Raw genomic sequence first — 22,202 nt, forward strand, 5'->3', positions numbered from 1 at the left:
AACCCGGGCAAATATTTGATCAAATCGATAAGACGTGAAATGAGTGAACTTAAATACGATGTTGATTATTGGAAGTATTTCAAATTCAGTATTTGCAACCTGGCAAAATTAATTTTCTTCAATTTTATAAGCTATAAACTTGTGGTTAGGGTTTCAACTTTTGTCAATGCACAGACCATCAGAATACTAAACTACTTACGAAACAACAATACCGGCTCAAAAATGTTGCCACGCGGCTAAAAACCTTCTTTGATTGGCTCTAAATTTAGAATAATTATAATAGGATTATTTTTAGGTTTTGATGCTTTAAAGCACGTCAAATCCTCTTTCAAATTATGGTGAGCATTGGAGATAATCTAAGTATAGAAAATCCAGGTTTCGGTAGATTAAACGGTTGTCAATAATCTCTTCAATAAATTTGTTGCCCGCGTTCTAGTGAAGGCTAATCGCTTTAAGATGGCTTTGGCAAGATGGCAGACGCTGAAAACAATAACCGTTTCAGCGCCAGTTGTCTAAATTAAACAAAACAACTTCCTGTTTCTGGTTTTCCTTAAGTTCTTAGACGGGTGTCTGCGATGAAAGACGAGCAAGTTTTACTAGGGTCTTGTAATGCAAAATCAGTTGATTGGAAAAACAACCATAGCGTAATCTCTTAAAAAACGATTTTCAAAACGAAATTTTTAAGCTCCTTTAAATGAATAATTTGAAACCCGTAAAGGAAGTCGTGTCTTTAGTTCCGCAAAAGTTAAGTGGTTTAATTAGGTAGGACTTTGCGAATGAATCAATCTATTGCAAAAAATTACATTTAATAGACTGAACTGCAGAAAAGAAGCGACCTTACAGGACTGTTAGAAAAAGTTAACACAAAAGGCAGTGAAATGGTTTTCCGTTGTACAAAAATGTTTCTCAAACATGTTTCATTGGATATTGAAAACCTTTAATTTTATAATTTAAAAAAACTCCAAACTGATTTTAAAAAATGGTATGGCCGTAGTGACTCTCCTTTATGGTACAAGAAATTGTAAACAGTTCGTACGGTCCTTATCGATATCATTTTCGGCTAAAATTAGAGTTGAACATTTTATTAGTACTCCTCATTACGGCTCAACTACTCATGAAAAATACAACCAATACTATTTAGCGCATCAATCCATTATCAGTCACTGGATTTAGTTTGGTTCTTTTACCGGTGACTGCTCGAGTAATGGAAACCTCAATCTCTTGACCTTGTTTAAGTATGATGGTGGGTGATTTCGAACAGTCAAGTATGGTTACTAATCCTGTTCCTAGGCAACATGATAGGCGCAGACGCATGTGCACTCGACTTACTACCACGTACGACAATATGTGAAATGAGTTCACTAAAAAATTTGTTACTCTTGTTACTGAGGTCACCAAAATTACTGTACGCGCTTACCCCCTCCTTAAAGTGACTCATGGACCGGTTTCGCATTGCAGACACAAGATTGAACATGAACCAGAATGTAACGCGGGTGGTCATATGACAGCTTCGTTCAGTCTTGTAACGAGATTCAGGCTAGAACTGCATCGCTTGCAGATGTCACCTTCGTTCGACCTAAGATTTCGTTGTTTACAGTAGGGAAAGGCCCAGATTGGGTCCTGTTCAGATTTTCCAAGCAAAACAACCGAATTATTCTTACAAGGAAATGGCTGTGATCAAGCCGAGGTAAGTCCAATTTTGGTCACAGATGAAATGTCAAGAGCACATCACATCTAAACTTGAACCAATAACCAATCTAATCAGAGAGCTGACATTGAAGAAAATCAATAAGGATATTAGCACCAATTCTCTCAACTAAACAAAACAGCTCAAAGTTTTGGGTTTCCGCACGGACCGGAGAAGGGTTTTATGTTTGACCTGATACGAACTCAATAGGGTTCTACGGTACAGTACGAGCCTATCAGTTAAAACTCCATACAACTTTGATTATAAGAACAGTGTTGAAACAGCCGTAAATGCTCTTTAAAGTGGCAAGACAAACGTTTTAGTTTTAGTCAAAAAAGATTACCAGATTCAGGATAAAGTTAAAACTTTATCCAGACGTTTCAAAAACTTTTCCTTATAAAGAAAACTAATGTTTGGTTGCTAAATAAAAAAACCATCGAATGTCAATTCCAATAACAGCGTAAATAAAGTTGCTTGTCTGGAAAAAAAGATATTTTGCCTGGAAAAAAATGAAAAGAAAAAAACGTAGGCTGAATTTTAAATCATTAGAGTGCGCAAATGATAACCTGGCAAATTATTAAATTGAATAGATAAAAGTAGCTGCTAACCCATTCACTCTATAAATCGGAAATTTCAATGGGTACTTCAGAAATCGAGATGCTATCTATTCCTCAATTTTTCATCTGTTTTTTTTCTTTTATTGGGGCTTCAAGGAGCTGAACTGTAAAGTAACAAGAGCCCTCATACTTTACGTGTTTCTGAAGACATCTTTCACCAAAACATTTTTTACTCGTTCTGAAAGAATGTGTGCCTCTATAGCAATGACGCCTCTATAGCAATGCAACAATTTTTTGGATAAAAAAATCGTAGTTTTTAAAAATTGATTTAAAAATATCTTTGTCCTCACTCACAAACACACGAACAAAAAAAACATAGCAGGACAAGTCCTGAATACAATTCAAAGAATTGAATGAAAAACACAGAAGTACTCTACCTGACCAGCAGATCAATTGAACAATGCCATCCTTGAACAAACACAAACAAAATTATCTCAAAAAATTGAGAAACAAACAACCAAACAAACTAAACAAAAATATAATCATTGCTAAAACTGAAGCTTTTCAATCTAAGGCAAGTTTTTTTCCCTCTAAAAATATCTATCTAAAAATACGTTCAAAACCAATTTTTGTTTCTAAAATTGGTCCAGTAGTATATCTGCAAGACCTGAAAAAAATTCATTGGCCCTTGAAGATCGATTAACTCGAAAATGACCAAAAAAATTTCAGATAAAACACAAATCAATTGTAAATTATAAAGATAGGTTGCTAAAAATTGTAAAATTAATATCTTCAGAATCAATTCTGTGTCTCTAGAGCTATCCAGTAACCAAATTCCAAGCCTTAAAAAATTCAATAGCTCAAAGATCGATAGGCAATATTTTTTTAGAAAAAATTTCAAACGTCAAAAAATAGAAATTCGCTCTGTTAAACTGTTAAAAGCCATTCAATTGCCCCTATGCAACTACTTAAAAACATACTATCAAATCATGGATGAACTATCCTGGCTACTGAGGCAAGAACAACTACATAAAATGCAATTGTTTTGAGAAAACTTGAAAAAAATTTCAAATTTTACCAAAAAACTTCTAAAAGTTGAAAGGTTAAATTTTTGAAAACAAACCCATTGAAACTAAGAACCATGCAGTAACTTTTTACCAAAACCTGGAAAAGGGTTTTCTTACACTTGAGAAAGGACAAACATCGAAAATTGACAAAACAAATCAGGAAAACTTAAAAAAAATGCAAATTTTATCAAAAAAATGCCTTAAATTCGAGACATTAAGATGCTAAAAACCAGTCCGTTGTTACTAGAAACTATGCAATGCTCTATTATCAAACTCTAAAGGCGATTGCCTGGTCCCTTAAGCAGGGAAAACTCAAAATATGAAAAATTTTCAAGAAAAACCTGAAAATAATTCGCGTTTTCTCAAAAAAAATTGCCAAAAACTTTTGTTATTCAAAAAATGAAGCCTATTCCATGGCCACTGAAAAATGTCCGGTAACTTATTATTCAACCCCTAATGATGTTTTCTGGCCCCTGTGACTCAAAAAACTTGAATAATGACAATAAATATTGAAAAATACGAAAAAATTGCAATTTTTGTCAAAAAATGTTAGAATTCGTGATGGCAAAAAGTTGAAAACCATTCCATTACTATTAGAAACTATGCAGTATTCCTTATCAAAACGTAGAGGAGGTTTTGTGACACCTGAAAAATCCCAATAATTAACAAAAATTTCGCAAGGGTAGTTTATTTTTCCTACAGTTCGCTTATTCTAAAATAGGACATATATCACAGTTTCATTTGACTGCAGAATTTGTCTACTAGATTGCCAATTTTCATATCGAGTTCACTTAAAGCATATCTGGTTTTTACTCGATCTGAAAGAATGTGTGCCTCTCTCTCTCTCTCTCTCGCTCTCTCTCTCTCTCCCCCCTCTCTCTCTCTTCAAAAGTGTTAAATGCATCTATCATCAAATTGGGCTAGCTATGAATAGGTTTTTTGTCACGAAATAAAATGAGCTGCAAAACTTAAAAAATGCAAAATGATATCGAGTATTTTCTGATCACAAAATTTCAGGTTTTCACTTTAGTTCATTTGTGATATTTGGGAAATCGTGGCAAATTTAATTCATATGAAAACATGGTTGATCAAAAATATTGCACAAACGTCACAATTATGCAATTTTGTAATAATCATAAAAATGTGAAGTAAGTTTCTAAGATTTTACAAATAAAAAAGAACAAAATATCTTGAAAAAACAGTTACTGTATAGTTAGAGATCTTTAACAATTACAATGAGAGCAATAGAATCATAAGAGCAAGTCTTGGCCAAGACTTGCACAAGAGCGAGAAATGCAAAGAATCACATTATCATAAATTTGAATCAATTTTGATATTTAGAAAAGCATATAGGCTTTCCCAGTACTGATATTGAATTGGCGTTTATCTGAGTTCAGAATCATAGTTTTCGGCAAAAAACACGCCAAAATAATAGAATTCTTGATGTGAAACCCAACAAACAACTTAAACAAATTGGAACAGTATTTTTTTTTCAAACGCCATCTGCACTCAAGAATTGAGAAAATTGCTTCATTATTAGCAAAAATTCATTTTTAAACGTTAGAGTGAAAGCAAAGCAGCTCGTACTAATGAATTTGAACCGTTTGTTGAAAAGGATGGTCTACAAATGGTATTTTTATTAATACGTGGTATGGTATTTTTATTAATAATATATGTATATATATATACATATATAAATATATATATATATATATATATATATATATAATTATGTCCTCAAAATCTGAAATTGAAGTATTATAATTCGCGAAATGACTAAGAAGGGCCTCTCGAAGTAACTTTGCTATTTTTTGGCATTTTTCTATATAAATTTTGCTTTTCTCTAGCATATTATTGGTTGAATTTGGAAGAATAAAAAGCCGAGAAACCCTAATGATGAATTTAATATTACGTTTTTCTGTATGATAGCTTAAAGTATTAGAAAAAATTTTGATCGAGTTTTTTTTCAAAGATTCATTAGTAAAGGTCATTTTAAATTCATAAATGTCATCTTTTCAAGCCTTTCAGGAGTCATCTCTTCTGTTTTTTTCCTTTTTATTGTCAATTGTGATTTCAAAAAGTTGCAGCCTTTTTGAAACAAACTATTTTACGCAGTTTTTCGTCGGCTGAATTTTAAATCATTAGAGTGCGCAAAAGATAACCTGGCAAATTATTAAATTGAATAGATAAAAGTAGCTGCTAACCCATTCTCTCTATAAATCGAAAATTGCAATGGGTACTTCAGAAATCGAGATGCCATCCATTCCTCAATCTTTCATCTGTTTTTTTCTTTTATTGGGGCTTCAAGGAGCTGAACTGTAAAGTAGCAAGAGCCCTCATACTTTACGTGTTTCTGAAGACATCTTTCACCAAAACATTTTTTACTCGTTCTGAAAGAATGTGTGCCTCTATAGCAATGACGCCTCTATAGCAATGCAACTTTTTTTTGGATAAAAAAATCGTAGTTTTTAAAAATTGATTTAAAAATATCTATGTCCTCACTCACAAACACACGAACAAAAAAAACATAGCAGGACAAGTCCTGAAATACAATTCAAAGAATTGAATGAAAAACACAGAAGTACTCTACCTGACCAGCAGATCAATTGAACAATGCCATCCTTGAACAAACACAAACAAAATTATCTCAGAAAATTGAGAAACAAACAACCAAACAAACTAAACAAAAATATAATCATTGCTAAAACTGAAGCTTTTCAATCTAAGGCAAGTTTTTTTCCCTCTAAAAATATCTATCTAAAAATACGTTCAAAACCAATTTTTGTTTCTGAAATTGGTCCAGTAGTATATCTGCAAGACCTGAAAAAAATTCATTTGCCCTTGAAGATCGATTAACTCGAAAATGACCAAAAAAATTTCAGATAAAACACAAATCAATTGTAAATTATAAAGATAGGTTGCAAAAAATTGTAAAATTAATATCTTCATAATCATTTCTGTGTCTCTAGAGCTATCCAGTAACCAAATTCCAAGCCTTAAAAAATTCAATAGCTCAAAGATCGATAGGCAATATTTTTTTAGAAAAAATTTCAAACGTCAAAAAATAGAAATTCGCTCTGTTAAACTGTTAAAAGCCAATCAATTGCCCCTAAGCAACTACTTAAAAACATACTATCAAATCATGGATGAAGTATCCTGGCTACTGAGGCAAGAACAACTACATAAAATGCAATTGTTTTGAGAAAACTTGAAAAAAATTTCAAATTTTACCAAAAAACTTCTAAAAGTTGAAAGGTTAAATTGTTGAAAACAAACCCATTGAAACTAAGAACCATGCAGTAACTTTTTACCAAAACCTGTAAAAGGGTTTTCTTGCACTTGAGAAAGGACAAACATCGAAAATTGACAAAACAAATCAGGAAAACTTAAAAAAAATGCAAATTTTATCAAAAAAATGCCTTAAATTCGAGACATTAAGATGCTAAAAACCAGTCCGTTGTTACTAGAAACTATGCAATGCTCTATTATCAAACTCTAAAGGAGATTGCCTGGTCCCTTAAGCAGGGAAAACTCAAAATATGAAAAATTTTCAAGAAAAACCTGAAAATAATTCGCGTTTTGTCAAAAAAAAATTGCTAAAAACTTGTGTTATTCAAAAATTGAAGCCTATTCCATGGCCACTGAAAAATGTCCGGTAACTTATTATTCAACCCCTAATGATGTTTTCTGGCCCCTGTGACTCAAAAAACTTGAATAATGACAATAAATATCGAAAAATACGAAAAAAATTGCAATTTTTGTCAAAAAATGTTAGAATTCGTGATGGCAAAAAGTTGAAAACCATTCCATTACTACTAGAAACTATGCAGTATTCCTTATCAAATAGTAGAGGAGGATTCGTGACACCTAAAAAATCTCAAAAATTAACAAAAATTTTCAATAAACTTGAAAAAAATTGCAAAAATTAGCATAATTTTGCGTGTTTTTGATTGTAGTACCAAAACATATAGTTCATAAAATGGTCATAACAAGTAATTTTGGCTCGCAAAAAGCCTCCATCAAATTTTAAAGGTTTCAACCTAAGACTAAAAAGCAAAAAACTGAAAAAATTACAAAAAACATGAAAAAGTGCGTCATTTTGAGCACAAAAACTCCTAAAAAATGAGCTTTTAACCTTAAATTAAGATCATAACAGCAGCTGCACCACTCTAATCACTTGAAAGATTTTAAAAGACCGCTTCGCACCTATAATGAAACTTAGTTCCCTCTGGGCTTTACCTGTTTATCCCGTTTTGAAAGATCAAATTCATTGAAAAATGTGTGAACACATCTTAAAAAAAACACAGCGCACAAATACAATTCAAATTCTTTGAATTGTAATAACCAAGGTTGCAGGACAGGAAAAGATATCCTGTTTAATTTTATGTCGCAAGGGTAGTTTATTTTTCCTACAGTTCGCTTATTCTAAAATAGGACATATATCACAGTTTCATTTGACTGCAGAATTTGTCTACTAGATTGCCAATTTTCATATCGAGTTAACTTAAAGCATATCTGGTTTTTACTCGATCTGAAAGAATGTGTGCCTCTCTCTCTCTCTCTCTCTCTCTCTCTCTCGCTCTCTCTTTCTCTCTTTCTCTCCCCTCTCTCTCTCTCTCTCTCTCTCTTCAAAGGTGTTAAATGCATCTATCATCAAATTGGGCTAGCTATGAATAGGTTTTTTGTCACGAAATAAAATGAGCTGCAAAACTTAAAAAATGCAAAATGATATCGAGTATTTTCTGATCACAAAATTTCAGGTTTTCACTTTAGTTCATTTGTGATATTTGGGAAATCGTGGCAAATTTAATTCATATGAAAACATGGTTGATCAAAAATATTGCACAAACGTCACAATTATGCAATTTTGTAATAATCATAAAAATGTGAAGTAAGTTTCTAAGATTTTACAAATAAAAAAGAACAAAATATCTTGAAAAAACAGTTACTGTATAGTTAGAGATCTTTAACAATTACAATGAGAGCAATAGAATCATAAGAGCAAGTCTTGGCCAAGACTTGCACAAGAGCGAGAAATGCAAAGAATCACATTATCATAAATTTGAATCAATTTTGATATTTAGAAAAGCATATAGGCTTTCCCAGTACTGATATTGAATTGGCGTTTATCTGAGTTCAGAATCATAGTTTTCGGCAAAAAACACGCCAAAATAATAGAATTCTTGATGTGAAACCCAACAAACAACTTAAACAAATTGGAACAGTATTTTTTTTCAAACGCCATCTGCACTCAAGAATTGAGAAAATTGCTTCATTATTAGCAAAAATTCATTTTTAAACGTTAGAGTGAAAGCAAAGCAGCTCGTACTAATGAATTTGAACCGTTTGTTGAAAAGGATGGTCTACAAATGGTATTTTTATTAATACGTGGTATGGTATTTTTATTAATAATATATGTATATATATATACATATATATATATATATATATATATATATATATATATATATATATATATATAATTATGTCCTCAAAATCTGAAATTGAAGTATTATAATTCGCGAAATGACTAAGAAGGGCCTCTCGAAGTAACTTTGCTATTTTTTGGCATTTTTCTATATAAATTTTGCTTTTCTCTAGCATATTATTGGTTGAATTTGGAAGAATAAAAAGCCGAGAAACCCTATTGATGAATTTAATATTACGTTTTTCTGTATGATAGCTTAAAGTATTAGAAAAAATTTTGATCGAGTTTTTTTTCAAAGATTCATTTGTAAAGGTCATTTTAAATTCATAAATGTCATCTTTTCAAGCCTTTCAGGAGTCATCTCTTCTGTTTTTTTCCTTTTTATTGTCAATTGTGATTTCAAAAAGTTGCAGCCTTTTTGAAACAAACTATTTTACGCAGTTTTTCGTCGGCTGAATTTTAAATCATTAGAGTGCGCAAAAGATAACCTGGCAAATTATTAAATTGAATAGATAAAAGTAGCTGCTAACCCATTCTCTCTATAAATCGAAAATTGCAATGGGTACTTCAGAAATCGAGATGCCATCTATTCCTCAATCTTTCATCTGTTTTTTTCTTTTATTGGGGCTTCAAGGAGCTGAACTGTAAAGTAGCAAGAGCCCTCATACTTTACGTGTTTCTGAAGACATCTTTCACCAAAACATTTTTTACTCGTTCTGAAAGAATGTGTGCCTCTATAGCAATGCAACTTTTTTTTGGATAAAAAAATCGTAGTTTTTAAAAATTGATTTAAAAATATCTATGTCCTCACTCACAAACACACGAACAAAAAAAACATAGCAGGACAAGTCCTGAAATACAATTCAAAGAATTGAATGAAAAACACAGAAGTACTCTACCTGACCAGCAGATCAATTGAACAATGCCATCCTTGAACAAACACCAACAAAATTATCTCAGAAAATTGAGAAACAAACAACCAAACAAACTAAACAAAAATATAATCATTGCTAAAACTGAAGCTTTTCAATCTAAGGCAAGTTTTTTTCCCTCTAAAAATATCTATCTAAAAATACGTTCAAAACCAATTTTTGTTTCTGAAATTGGTCCAGTAGTATATCTGCAAGACCTGAAAAAAATTCATTTGCCCTTGAAGATCGATTAACTCGAAAATGACCAAAAAAATTTCAGATAAAACACAAATCAATTGTAAATTATAAAGATAGGTTGCAAAAAATTGTAAAATTAATATCTTCATAATCATTTCTGTGTCTCTAGAGCTATCCAGTAACCAAATTCCAAGCCTTAAAAAATTCAATAGCTCAAAGATCGATAGGCAATATTTTTTTAGAAAAAATTTCAAACGTCAAAAAATAGAAATTCGCTCTGTTAAACTGTTAAAAGCCAATCAATTGCCCCTAAGCAACTACTTAAAAACATACTATCAAATCATGGATGAAGTATCCTGGCTACTGAGGCAAGAACAACTACATAAAATGCAATTGTTTTGAGAAAACTTGAAAAAAATTTCAAATTTTACCAAAAAACTTCTAAAAGTTGAAAGGTTAAATTGTTGACAACAAACCCATTGAAACTAAGAACCATGCAGTAACTTTTTACCAAAACCTGGAAAAGGGTTTTCTTGCACTTGAGAAAGGACAAACATCGAAAATTGACAAAACAAATCAGGAAAACTTAAAAAAAATGCAAATTTTATCAAAAAAATGCCTTAAATTCGAGACATTAAGATGCTAAAAACCAGTCCGTTGTTACTAGAAACTATGCAATGCTCTATTATCAAACTCTAAAGGAGATTGCCTGGTCCCTTAAGCAGGGAAAACTCAAAATATGAAAAATTTTCAAGAAAAACCTGAAAATAATTCGCGTTTTGTCAAAAAAAAATTGCTAAAAACTTGTGTTATTCAAAAATTGAAGCCTATTCCATGGCCTCTGAAAAATGTCCGGTAACTTATTATTCAACCCCTAATGATGTTTTCTGGCCCCTGTGACTCAAAAAACTTGAATAATGACAATAAATATCGAAAAATACGAAAAAAATTGCAATTTTTGTCAAAAAATGTTAGAATTCGTGATGGCAAAAAGTTGAAAACCATTCCATTACTACTAGAAACTATGCAGTATTCCTTATCAAATAGTAGAGGAGGATTCGTGACACCTAAAAAATCTCAAAAATTAACAAAAATTTTCAATAAACTTGAAAAAAATTGCAAAAATTAGCATAATTTTGCGTGTTTTTGATTGTAGTACCAAAACATATAGTTCATAAAATGGTCATAACAAGTAATTTTGGCTCGCAAAAAGCCTCCATCAAATTTTAAAGGTTTCAACCTAAGACTAAAAAGCAAAAAACTGAAAAAATTACAAAAAACATGAAAAAGTGCGTCATTTTGAGCACAAAAACTCCTAAAAAATGAGCTTTTAACCTTAAATTAAGATCATAACAGCAGCTGCACCACTCTAATCACTTGAAAGATTTTAAAAGACCGCTTCGCACCTATAATGAAACTTAGTTCCCTCTGGGCTTTACCTGTTTATCCCGTTTTGAAAGATCAAATTCATTGAAAAATGTGTGAACACATCTTAAAAAAAACACAGCGCACAAATACAATTCAAATTCTTTGAATTGTAATAACCAAGGTTGCAGGACAGGAAAAGATATCCTGTTTAATTTTATGTCGCAAGGGTAGTTTATTTTTCCTACAGTTCGCTTATTCTAAAATAGGACATATATCACAGTTTCATTTGACTGCAGAATTTGTCTACTAGATTGCCAATTTTCATATCGAGTTAACTTAAAGCATATCTGGTTTTTACTCGATCTGAAAGAATGTGTGCCTCTCTCTCTCTCTCTCTCTCTCTCTCTCTCTCTCTCTCGCTCTCTCTTTCTCTCTTTCTCTCCCCTCTCTCTCTCTCTCTCTCTCTCTCTTCAAAGGTGTTAAATGCATCTATCATCAAATTGGGCTAGCTATGAATAGGTTTTTTGTCACGAAATAAAATGAGCTGCAAAACTTAAAAAATGCAAAATGATATCGAGTATTTTCTGATCACAAAATTTCAGGTTTTCACTTTAGTTCATTTGTGATATTTGGGAAATCGTGGCAAATTTAATTCATATGAAAACATGGTTGATCAAAAATATTGCACAAACGTCACAATTATGCAATTTTGTAATAATCATAAAAATGTGCAGTAAGTTTCTAAGATTTTACAAATAAAAAAGAACAAAATATCTTGAAAAAACAGTTACTGTATAGTTAGAGATCTTTAACAATTACAATGAGAGCAATAGAATCATAAGAGCAAGTCTTGGCCAAGACTTGCACAAGAGCGAGAAATGCAAAGAATCACATTATCATAAATTTGAATCAATTTTGATATTTAGAAAAGCATATAGGCTTTCTCAGTACTGATATTGAATTGGCGTTTGTCTGAGTTCAGAATCATAGTTTTCGGCAAAAAACACGCCAAAATAATAGAATTCTTGATGTGAAACCCAACAAACAACTTAAACAAATTGGAACAGTATTTTTTTTTCAAACGCCATCTGCACTCAAGAATTGAGAAAATTGCTTCATTATTAGCAAAAATTCATTTTTAAACGTTAGAGTGAAAGCAAAGCAGCTCGTACTAATGAATTTGAACCGTTTGGTGAAAAGGATGGTCTACAAATGGTATTTTTATTAATACGTGGTTAAAGTTTAATAACTAAACGTAAAAAACCTCACTTTCTTAGTTTTTCCAGAGTAGAAGCATAATGTTGAAAAACAACTACTAAAGAGGTCCGCTTTTTGAGCGAAGGATAAATTTAGGGCATTCACAGTATTTTGCTGGGGAAAGTGTACTAAGTTGCTACTAGCATCAACCAAATTGTCGTAAGTTCAAAGGTGAAACAAAATAATTAAACTTCCCTAGTTCAAATCTAATGCCAAATTTGCAAACATTTGCAAATTTTTGCTCAAAAATACCAAATTTGTAAAAATTTGCAAATCATTTTTACCAGATCAAATTTGCAAAATTTTGCAAATAATGTTAAGTTTGCAAAAATTTGCAAACGATTGGCCGAGTTTGTTCTGTTCGAGCTCTGCTTAATTTATCAATGTGGGTTATTTTCCTAACCATTTATCAGAGAAAGCAAATGTGTACAACTCCAAAATTCAACATAGAAGATTTTATTTTGTAGCTGATGTTGCCTCTATAGCAATGCAACATTTTTTTGGATAAAAAAACGTAGTTTTTAAAAATTGATTTTAAAATATCTCTGTCCTCACTCACAAACACACGAACAAAAAATAACCAAGGTTTCAGGACAGGAAAAGATGTCCTATTTAATTTTATGTCGCAAAGCTAGTTTATTTTTCCTACAGTTCGCTTATTCTAAAATAGGACATATCACAATTTCATTTGACTGCATTATTTGTCCACTAGATTGCCAATTTTCATATCGAGTTCACTTAAAGCAAATTTGGTTTATATAAAACCAGACGAATAGGCCTTTGTGTACCGAACTCAACTATCTTATGATAACTGGTATTTTATTTTACAGATTTTTTAAACTGTCAAACACAATTTTTCTATAGTGTTGCTGAAGCGGAAAGTTTTAATGAAAATGTTAGCTGGTCGTTTGTGGGAAGGAATATTTGTTGAACCAAAAAGGTTAACAAAAAATTTTTGTTAAGTGTAATCCGATAAAATTTTTTGGGGGATTGATCAGTTGGATTTTGATTAAATGTTAGTCTTTTAAGCTGTAATTTTAGATTAACATTGTCTTTTAGTGTCATCTACCGACGTTTATTGGCCACAGATACAATAGAGCATGTGATTGGCCGCAAAAATGGATCAATTCCGGACAAAATTGGTTGTCATTAAATCAGTTTTAATTTATTTTTTTCAAGTTTTACCATTGAATTCGAACTCTTATTCGAGGAAACAACATTATGGTATTAACTTTATTAATATACAGCACTTTTGTTCCGACCCGAGGGGGGCGGAACTATATACTTAGATGGGTTTTTTTCTGTTCACACAATTTTGGCCGACCGATATATTAATCGTAGAGAGTTTAGACTGGTATCATTAGAAAACTGGTCCAGCGTAGAATATTTTTTCGATTTTCATTTTTTACAGGGAGTTATCGTGGTTTAAACTTTTGAGAAAAGTAGAGTGAATTATGTTGTTTTTATTCAAATTTTTCGTAATTTCTGACCAATTTTTCGTCAATTTTGCTAAAATAAGTAAAAATTGTTAACAATACTACTGTTGATTTTATTTTTAAAGACAAAAAAGTTATTGACCATTTTGATTATATTTTTTGGCTAAAATTTTGGCTAAATATTTTAAAATTCAGACGTTTTCATCAAAATTTGCCCAAAATAAGATTCCTTAGTCCACTTTGATTAACTTTGCCGGAGGTACACAACCAAAAACCGTTAACACAGCCTTATTACACTACAAAAGGAGCCATTTCTACTTTCACTTTCTTTGAGAGTAGTCTGGAATTCAAGTTTTACCGTTTTTTGCTAACTTTACTCCAATATTATCAAAAACGCAGCATTTTTTGATGTTTTGACTAACAATTTATCTAGATAGATTACATTCCAAAGAAATGATTGTTCTTAATGGAAGAAGAGCATTAGCAGGGCTAGTTTTGATACAATCTTGGCCTGTTACAATCTAAAAATAATTCGGATTGTAATCAGTCGGTCTTTTTTTAAAAAAAAATTTCGGTCTTTTTAATATTAATAAAGAAAGAACATTTCAAATCAGATCTCATTTCTGATAGGTCCATTTGGCTTCCTAAGCAGTTCAATATATCTCAATTCATTTCTCGAAAGGTTATGAACGTTTTGTCTTTTAAAAATATTTAGCAAAGAAAGAATGCTTCTTCCTCCTTGTGTGTCTACTGAATTAAAATTTTATCTTTTTGCCGTTTTGAGCGTTAAGTTTTGGTTTTCTGGCTTTGATAGAGTCAGGCGGCGCATATCGGCGTTCGAGGAAGGCTCAGTTACACATATCTAGAGGGACAAAATACGGCTTTACGGCGTCGACAGCGTTTTGTTGCAAGTTTTGGTTGAACTTTTGTTTGTTGTCTCTATTTGTTGTTCTGTTTGTAGCCGCATTTTGACAACTGTTAATCCTCTCTGATAGAGGCGTCTGTGGTCATAAAGCATTTGGTTAGCTTCAATTGTTATCTAATTCGTTTGATTACTTTAAAATTACTTGTTTTTCGTAAAAATAAGCGAATTTTTTCTTTGCTGTTTTGTTCTTTTTTGTCTAAATGTTACCCAGCGTAATAAGGGATTGGTCCATATCTGGATGTAATTAAAACATGTTGTTATTGTTGTTTGAATTTGTTCTTCGTCTCGTGCTTCTTTAAAATTGGCTGATCTCATCAATCTAATGCGGCATTTTTAACTGCGCTGCGTTATTTGCGTTGGATGCCATCTTTTTGTTCAAACACATTCTTCTTTTATTTTTTCTGAAAATATTGAATTTTTGGGGGTCTTCTATCTGTTTCTCATTTGGTAGACATTTATGCCAAAAATGCGGATAAACTTTACGCACATTGCCGAGCCTCCTTGTTATTATTATTGTCGTACACTCCTGTAGTTTTCTTTCAAAAATTCTACCAATCAGATTCACAAAAAGTGCTCACGGTAGTTTTGTTATTAGTTATCTTCTAATAGTGCACAATAGTAGGAACTAGATGCATCTAACAACAACATGCCAGATCTTGAGATTTGGTTTTTTCGCAAACTTTGGATTTTGGATGTCTTAGTAATATTTCTTTTATTTAGAGAATTTTAGTAATATCTCTTTAAAGTAGAGTTTCAAAATGAACTTTGGCATTTCCTGTTCAGGGTAGGAGAATTTCTTAGTATTCAATGATAACGCAGGTTCGTCGATATCATTTAATGAAAAAAATGTCATTTGCTTGTCCCATTCTCTACCAATAAATGATAAAAAAAGACTGTAGCTCGACGTCAACTGTATTTTTGGGTCTTGCTATTATAGTCAATAGTGCACTCAGCTAGGTTTTTAAAGTATTTCATGAATATTATGAAGATCCGATAAGGATATTTGAAGATTTTTTTGTTTCACTTGTAAACACTATTAAATCTGACTCTTTTGATAGCATCTTTTTAAAACGATTAATATTTTTAACACAAGCAAGAGCCTATAAATTCAAACATTTTCGAGATGGCTTACCAAGAGTCTTGTTTCGTTTCACTTGACGAATTTTTTTGAAGGCTAGTTGTAAGATATGTACTCACATGAAATACTCGGAGACGTGAACCAATCGGCTGCATAAACATTGTTCAGCACTTCGTAAAGAGAAGATCAAAGTAAGAAAAAAAAATGGAAAAAAAAACCAAAAACAGAAGAAAAAAGTTTATAGGAAATGCAGCATAAATTCAATTTGTTTAAGAGCTTTAACTAATGTCAAATCTACTACAGAAATTTGTGCAATAGCTGTAAACGAATACTTTTAAACAGTTAGGTTAGTAGTAGTCAACCAAAACCATTTCTATATCAAATGTTTATTTCAAAATTTACAAATAAATTAGCCAAGCATGCAATTTGAAAGAGCTAAAAATAACCCGAAAACGTTTCATGCAACCAATTCGTGCAAATTGAGCGTGCTAAATAATTTGCAAAGTTGCACCAATTTGACGACGTTTGTAATAAAATATAGCAGTGGTAAATATGAAAACTCTTTAATTTTGGTATGAACGAAAAGGTAAATTTGTTAGCGTAAAGATACCTCTATTGGTGTTATGGTCCCATAGCGCTATGAAACTGGTTGAGAAGTACAGCTTCCTGTTGCGAATTCTTCGTGGTTACTTGTTTACGCCGTTATATGAATGAACGAAATACTTTCTACCTGTTCTACCAAATATGAAACCAGATTCTGTTCAATTGCGCAAAGTTAAGAATTCTCACCACCATGTTATAGGTAACACAAAGGATTATGTGACATTAAGAAGGGTGTTTGAGGAAATATACTGAAATTAATGAAAGGAGTTCTAAACAGTCGGAAATGAATTGAAAATATAGAGCACTTCAGGATTCGAATCGGTATCTCTTAACTTCCTGGTCATGTGTTACAGCTAATGCTATTAATGCAAACCAGAAGCAAACCAGAGGTGATTGTATACCAGAGGCTGCAAAAAACGAAACAGTTTAAAAAATTTATATCAAATCTTTTTTCTACGTTTTTCCTACGTTTTTCCTACGTTTTTATTCTACGGATTTCAAAAAATCTTTTTTTTCTACTTTTTTACTCGAAATTCTAAAAATGCTTAGGCAAAGTTGCAAAACCTGCGCTGGATATTTATGGAGAAAACGCATTATTCTGGATTTTATTATATTATACGATACGAATTTTCCCGAGAATAACGAGGAGTCGAAATTCGAACCATTTCTTATTTTCAGTAATCGATTTTCAGTTTTAAAAAGAAAGTTCCGAAAAAAAACTGAAAAAATATGGTAAAAATAAATATTAGAAAAATTCAATAAATAAAAAATACAAAGCAGTAGATGATCTCTATTGACATATTGGTTTTATTAGTCATATACTAGTATCCTTTGCCATTGGGATCTTTCCATGCATTTGAGAAAAGAAATTTCGGGTAAATTTTGAAATTATTGCCATATTGTAACTATTCAATCGGCAGAGTGAAAGACAAAACTTAATCCTCGAGAAAGCTATAAATTATAAAAGCAGGCTAGTTTTTCGACTCGACATTCCCAAAAATTACGCCTTTTTATTAAACAAAATTCGGGTCTTTCCCGTTACAGCCCCCCATTTTAGTGGTCAGATAACCTATAGCCCCCCCAATCAAGGTAATTATACCATAATGGGGGGTTATAATTTCATGGGGGCCATATAATGGGAAAGACCCCAAAATTCTCCCAATTCGTTCCTTTGATTTTTTAGAGATTGAATTGCATTGATATTTAGTTGATCAGATTAAGTTCGTAAAATCAGCTAACAGACTCAATCTAACTTTTGGACACAACTTATTTCCAAAACCCTTAAATCAAAAAGCTGTTGACCGTAGTCAGTTACTTTTTTTGTACAACGGTTGTCAACAACTTCAATTTTTTGTTACCTATTTTGGAATGTAAAAGCATTATCCTACCTCATTTGTTAAATTGCGCTTAGTTTCAATTGCAAAAGAGGTAATGAAATCATACGTAAAGATGAATAGGGTAATTTTCCTTTAGTAAAACTTTATATTACACAAATGAGTAGTAATAGAGTGAGTGATAGTCCCCCCCCGGGGGGGGGGGTGAGGACCCCATGTATTAAAATTGGTTATAGCGGCTTTTTCCAAGAAATGGGGTCCTCACCCCCTTTTTAGGATGTGCATGTTTTAAGATTAGGTATAGCGGTCTCAATGTATTAAGATAGGGTATAGGTTGCATGTATTAAGATTAGGAATAGAATCTCCATGTATTAAGATTGGGTATAGCCGCCATGTATTAAGTTTAGGTATAGCCGCCATGTAATAAGATTGGGTATAGCCGCCATGTATTAAGATTAGTTATAGCGGACGACATGTATTAAGATTAGTTATAGCGGTAGACATGTATTAAGATTAGTTATAACGGTAGACATGTATTAAGATTAGTTATAGCAGTCGACATGTATTAAGATTAGTTATGGCGGTCGACATGTATTAAGATTAGTTATAGCGGTCGACATGTATTAAGATTAGTTATAGCGGTTGACATGTATTAAGATTGGTTATAGCGGTCGACATGCATTAAGATTAGTTATAGCGGTCGACATGTTGTAAGATTATTTATATCCGCTGACATATATTAAGATTAGGTATAGGGTACATGTTTTAAGATTATGTAAAGGCTACATGTATTAAGATTAGGTATAGGCTACATGTATTAAGATTAGGTATAGGCTACATGTATTAAGATTAGGTATAGGCTACGTGTATTAAGATTAGGTATCGGCTACATGTATTAAGTTTAGGTATAGGCTACATGTATTAAGATCAGTTATAGGCTACATGTATTAAGATTAGGTATAGGCTACATGTATTAAAATTAGGTATAGGCTACATGTATTAAGATTAGGTATAGGCTACATGTATTAAGATTAGGTATAGGCTACATGCATTAAAATTAGGTATAGGCTACATGTATTAAGATTAGGTATAGGCTACATGTATTAAGATTAGGTAAAAGCTACATGTATTAAGATTAGGTATAGTCTACATGTATTAAGATTAGGTATAGGCTACATGTATTAAGATTAGGTATAGGCTACATGTATTAAGATTAGGTATAGGCTACATGTATTGAGATTAGGTATAGGCTACATGTATTAGGATTAGGTATAGGCTACATGTATTAAGATTAGGTATAGGCTATATGTATTAAGATTAGGTATAGGCTACATGTATTAAGATTAGGTATAGGCTACATGTATTAATATTAGGTATAGGCTACATGTATTAAGATTAGGTATAGGCTACATGTATTAAGATTAGGTATAGGCTACATGTATTAAGATTAGGTATAGGCTACTTGTATTAAGATTAGGTATAGGCTACATGTATTAAGATTAGGTATAGGCTACATGTATTAAGATTAGGTATAGGCTACATGTATTAAGATTAGGTATAGGTTACATGTATTAAGATTAGGTATAGGCTACAAGTATTAAGATTAGGTATAGGCTACATGTATTAAGATTAGGTATAGGCTACATGTATTAAGATTAGGGATAGGCTACATGTATTAAGATTAGGTATAGGCTACATGTATTAAGATTAGGTATAGGCTACATGTATTAAGATTAGGTATAGGCTACATGTATTAAGATTAGGTATAGGCTACATGTATTAAGATTAGGTATAGGCTACATGTATTAAGATCAGGTATAGGCTACATGTATTAAGATTAGGTATAGGCTACATGTATTAAGATTAGGTATAGGTTACATGTATTAAGATTAGGTATAGGCTACATGTATTAAGATTTGGTATAGGCTACATGTATTAAGATTAGGTATAGGCTTCATGTATTAAGATTAGTTATAGCGGTCGACATGTTTTAAGATTATTTATATCCGCTGACATATATTAAGATTAGGGGTATTTTTTGAAAAATTGTTGAGATTTTTGTACATTTTTACTCCGTTTTTTTCAATAATTTCTAAATATTCTCTTCTGATTGGTTGAAAATACCAGTTTAAAAAATCAAATGAGTTGAAACAGGGCATATCCAGACACAGATGACACATTAGGGGAAAAACAATATAAAAACAAATAAAAGTGGTCAACAATTTAAAAGTTGACTAGTACTATACAACTTTCTTCAGAGTGCAGTTTTTAGCATTAAAATACAATAAAAAGCTCAAAATTACGCACAAAAGATGTCAAACAGCATAAAGTCTGTTGAATCGAATCAAACTTTACAAAAAATTTGCTGAATTTTTGCAGAATTCTTGCAAAATTTTGCCTCCTTTTTGCTTTTCAAGCTAGGTTTTGATCAAATACCTAATTCTGATTGGTTGAAAATACCAATATTAAAGATCAAATGAGTTGAAACAGGGCATAGCCAGACACAGATGACCCATTTAGCGAAAAAACAATATAAAAACAAATAAAAGTGGTCAACAATTTAAAAGTTGACTAGTACTATACAACTTTCGTCAGAGTGAGCAGTTTGCTATGTGGTGCAAATTTTAGCATTAAAATACAATAAAAAGCTCAAAATTACGCACAAAAGATGTCAAACAGCATAAAGTCTGCTGAATCGAATCAAACTTTACAAAAAATTTGCTGAATTTTTGCAGAATTCTTGCAAAATTTTGCCTCCTTTTTGCTTTTCAAGCTAGGTTTTGATCAAATACCTAATTCTGATTGGTTGAAAATACCAGTTTTAAAAATCAAATGAGTTGAAACAGGGCATAACCAGACACAGATAACCCATTTAGCGAAAAAAACAATATAAAAACAAATAAAAGTGGTCAACAATTTAAAAGTTGACTAGTACTATACAACTTTCGTCAGAGTGAGCAGTTTGCTATGTGGTGCAGTTTTTAGCATTAAAAGACAATAAAAAGCTCAAAATTACGCAAAAATGATGTCAAACAGCATAAAATCTGCTAAATCGAATCAAACTTTACGAAAGTTTTACTGAAAACTGAAGTCAAAAAATCACAATTTAACCTAGATGTTTTAAGATGATGTATAGCCGACATTAAACAGCAAGATGGCGCAGTGGTAGCGTGCTGGGCTCATAACCCAGAGGTCGGTAGATCGAAACTACCTCTTGCTAATCTGACATTGTCACAGTACTAGTGAACTCGTTATCGCTGAAAACTTGGAAAAACGTCAAATAATAGAAAAGCAAATAAACTAGAATTTAAAAAATCACAGACACAAAATAAACTAAAAACATAAAAATACATACTCAATCTAAGACTGACATTGAAAAAGTATCAGGAAACTGAAAACTGAGGCACAATTACCCGAGTGGGTTAATAAAGTCGATAAAAAGAACAACTTGCGTAGCTAACTGAGTAATAGTCACAATTTTTAAAAAATTAATATCGACTTTATTAGACAGCATGTTCTTTTTATTCTGTTTCTTGCACTCAATTTACGTCGAAACATGAGAACTACAGACCGCACTCAATAAAATGCTAGTTTTAAACGTGCTTAGTCAATTAACTGGTTAGAATCTTTGCTAAATATTTAGAAAAAGGATATTTTGAGCAATTTAATGTATTTTTGTCATAGAGTGCTCTTTACCATATGTTCTAGAATAAGTTAAGTACTTGATTCTGATAGCTTGAAAAAACTGACTTTCATAAAACAAATGAATTAAACCAGTTCAGATATAGCGAGATTAAAATATGAGCAAAATACTATATTAAAACCACAGAATACTGATCAACAACTTATAAGTCGACTAACGCAATATAAATTTAGTCAGAGTGAACAATTTGTTATGTGATGCAGATTTTTCCAACCAATATACAATGAAAAGGGTCAAAATCACGCAAAATTGATATCAAATAGCTTAATCTCTACTAAATTGAAACAAACTTGAAAATTTCTAATTCTTTACAAAAACGAATGCAAAATGAAAATTTTTTTTCACCCATCAATTTTAACCAATACTGTTACAAATTAAAGGCGATCAGAAAAAAGACAGCTGAAAGACTAGTGCACACAATTTCTTGTCAACTAGTACAAAATGCGTTGATTGGAAACAAATTTTGTGAAGAAATGTGACTCTCCACGAGAATTTCTCAAGACAGGCAATGAAAGCAAAGGACTTTGCGCGCCTAGTTCAACCATTCGTCTACGTGATACAGATGAGCTGCAAAATTTAACAGAAGAAGTACAAAACTCATACAATAAACGTTGCATATGACATAAAATTTGTCTGTTCGTCGCATAATA

General features: G+C 31.7%; 1 protein-coding gene and 1 non-coding gene across 2 annotated transcripts in view; one reads left to right on the forward strand and one right to left on the reverse strand.

The window, feature by feature from the left end:
- Positions 1 to 16,202, reverse strand: part of LOC142344777 (uncharacterized) — a 123,118-nt gene extending 106,916 nt beyond the window's left edge. Inside the window, exon 1 of the mRNA XM_075396707.1 lies at positions 16,032 to 16,202. Within this exon, the coding sequence (XP_075252822.1) occupies positions 16,032 to 16,073 (42 nt within the window). The 5' untranslated portion in view covers positions 16,074 to 16,202. The remainder of the gene's footprint in view (positions 1 to 16,031) is intronic.
- A 4,795-nt stretch (positions 16,203 to 20,997) lies between these two features.
- Positions 20,998 to 21,069, forward strand: Trnam-cau (transfer RNA methionine (anticodon CAU)). Its single transcript has one exon. It is a non-coding gene; the product is annotated as a tRNA-Met (tRNA).
- The last annotated feature ends 1,133 nt before the right edge of the window (positions 21,070 to 22,202 follow it).

The sequence above is a fragment of the Convolutriloba macropyga genome, chromosome 8, assembly GCF_964194025.1.
Source record: "Convolutriloba macropyga chromosome 8, txConMacr16.3, whole genome shotgun sequence".
NCBI classification, from domain to species: Eukaryota; Metazoa; Xenacoelomorpha; order Acoela; family Convolutidae; genus Convolutriloba; species Convolutriloba macropyga.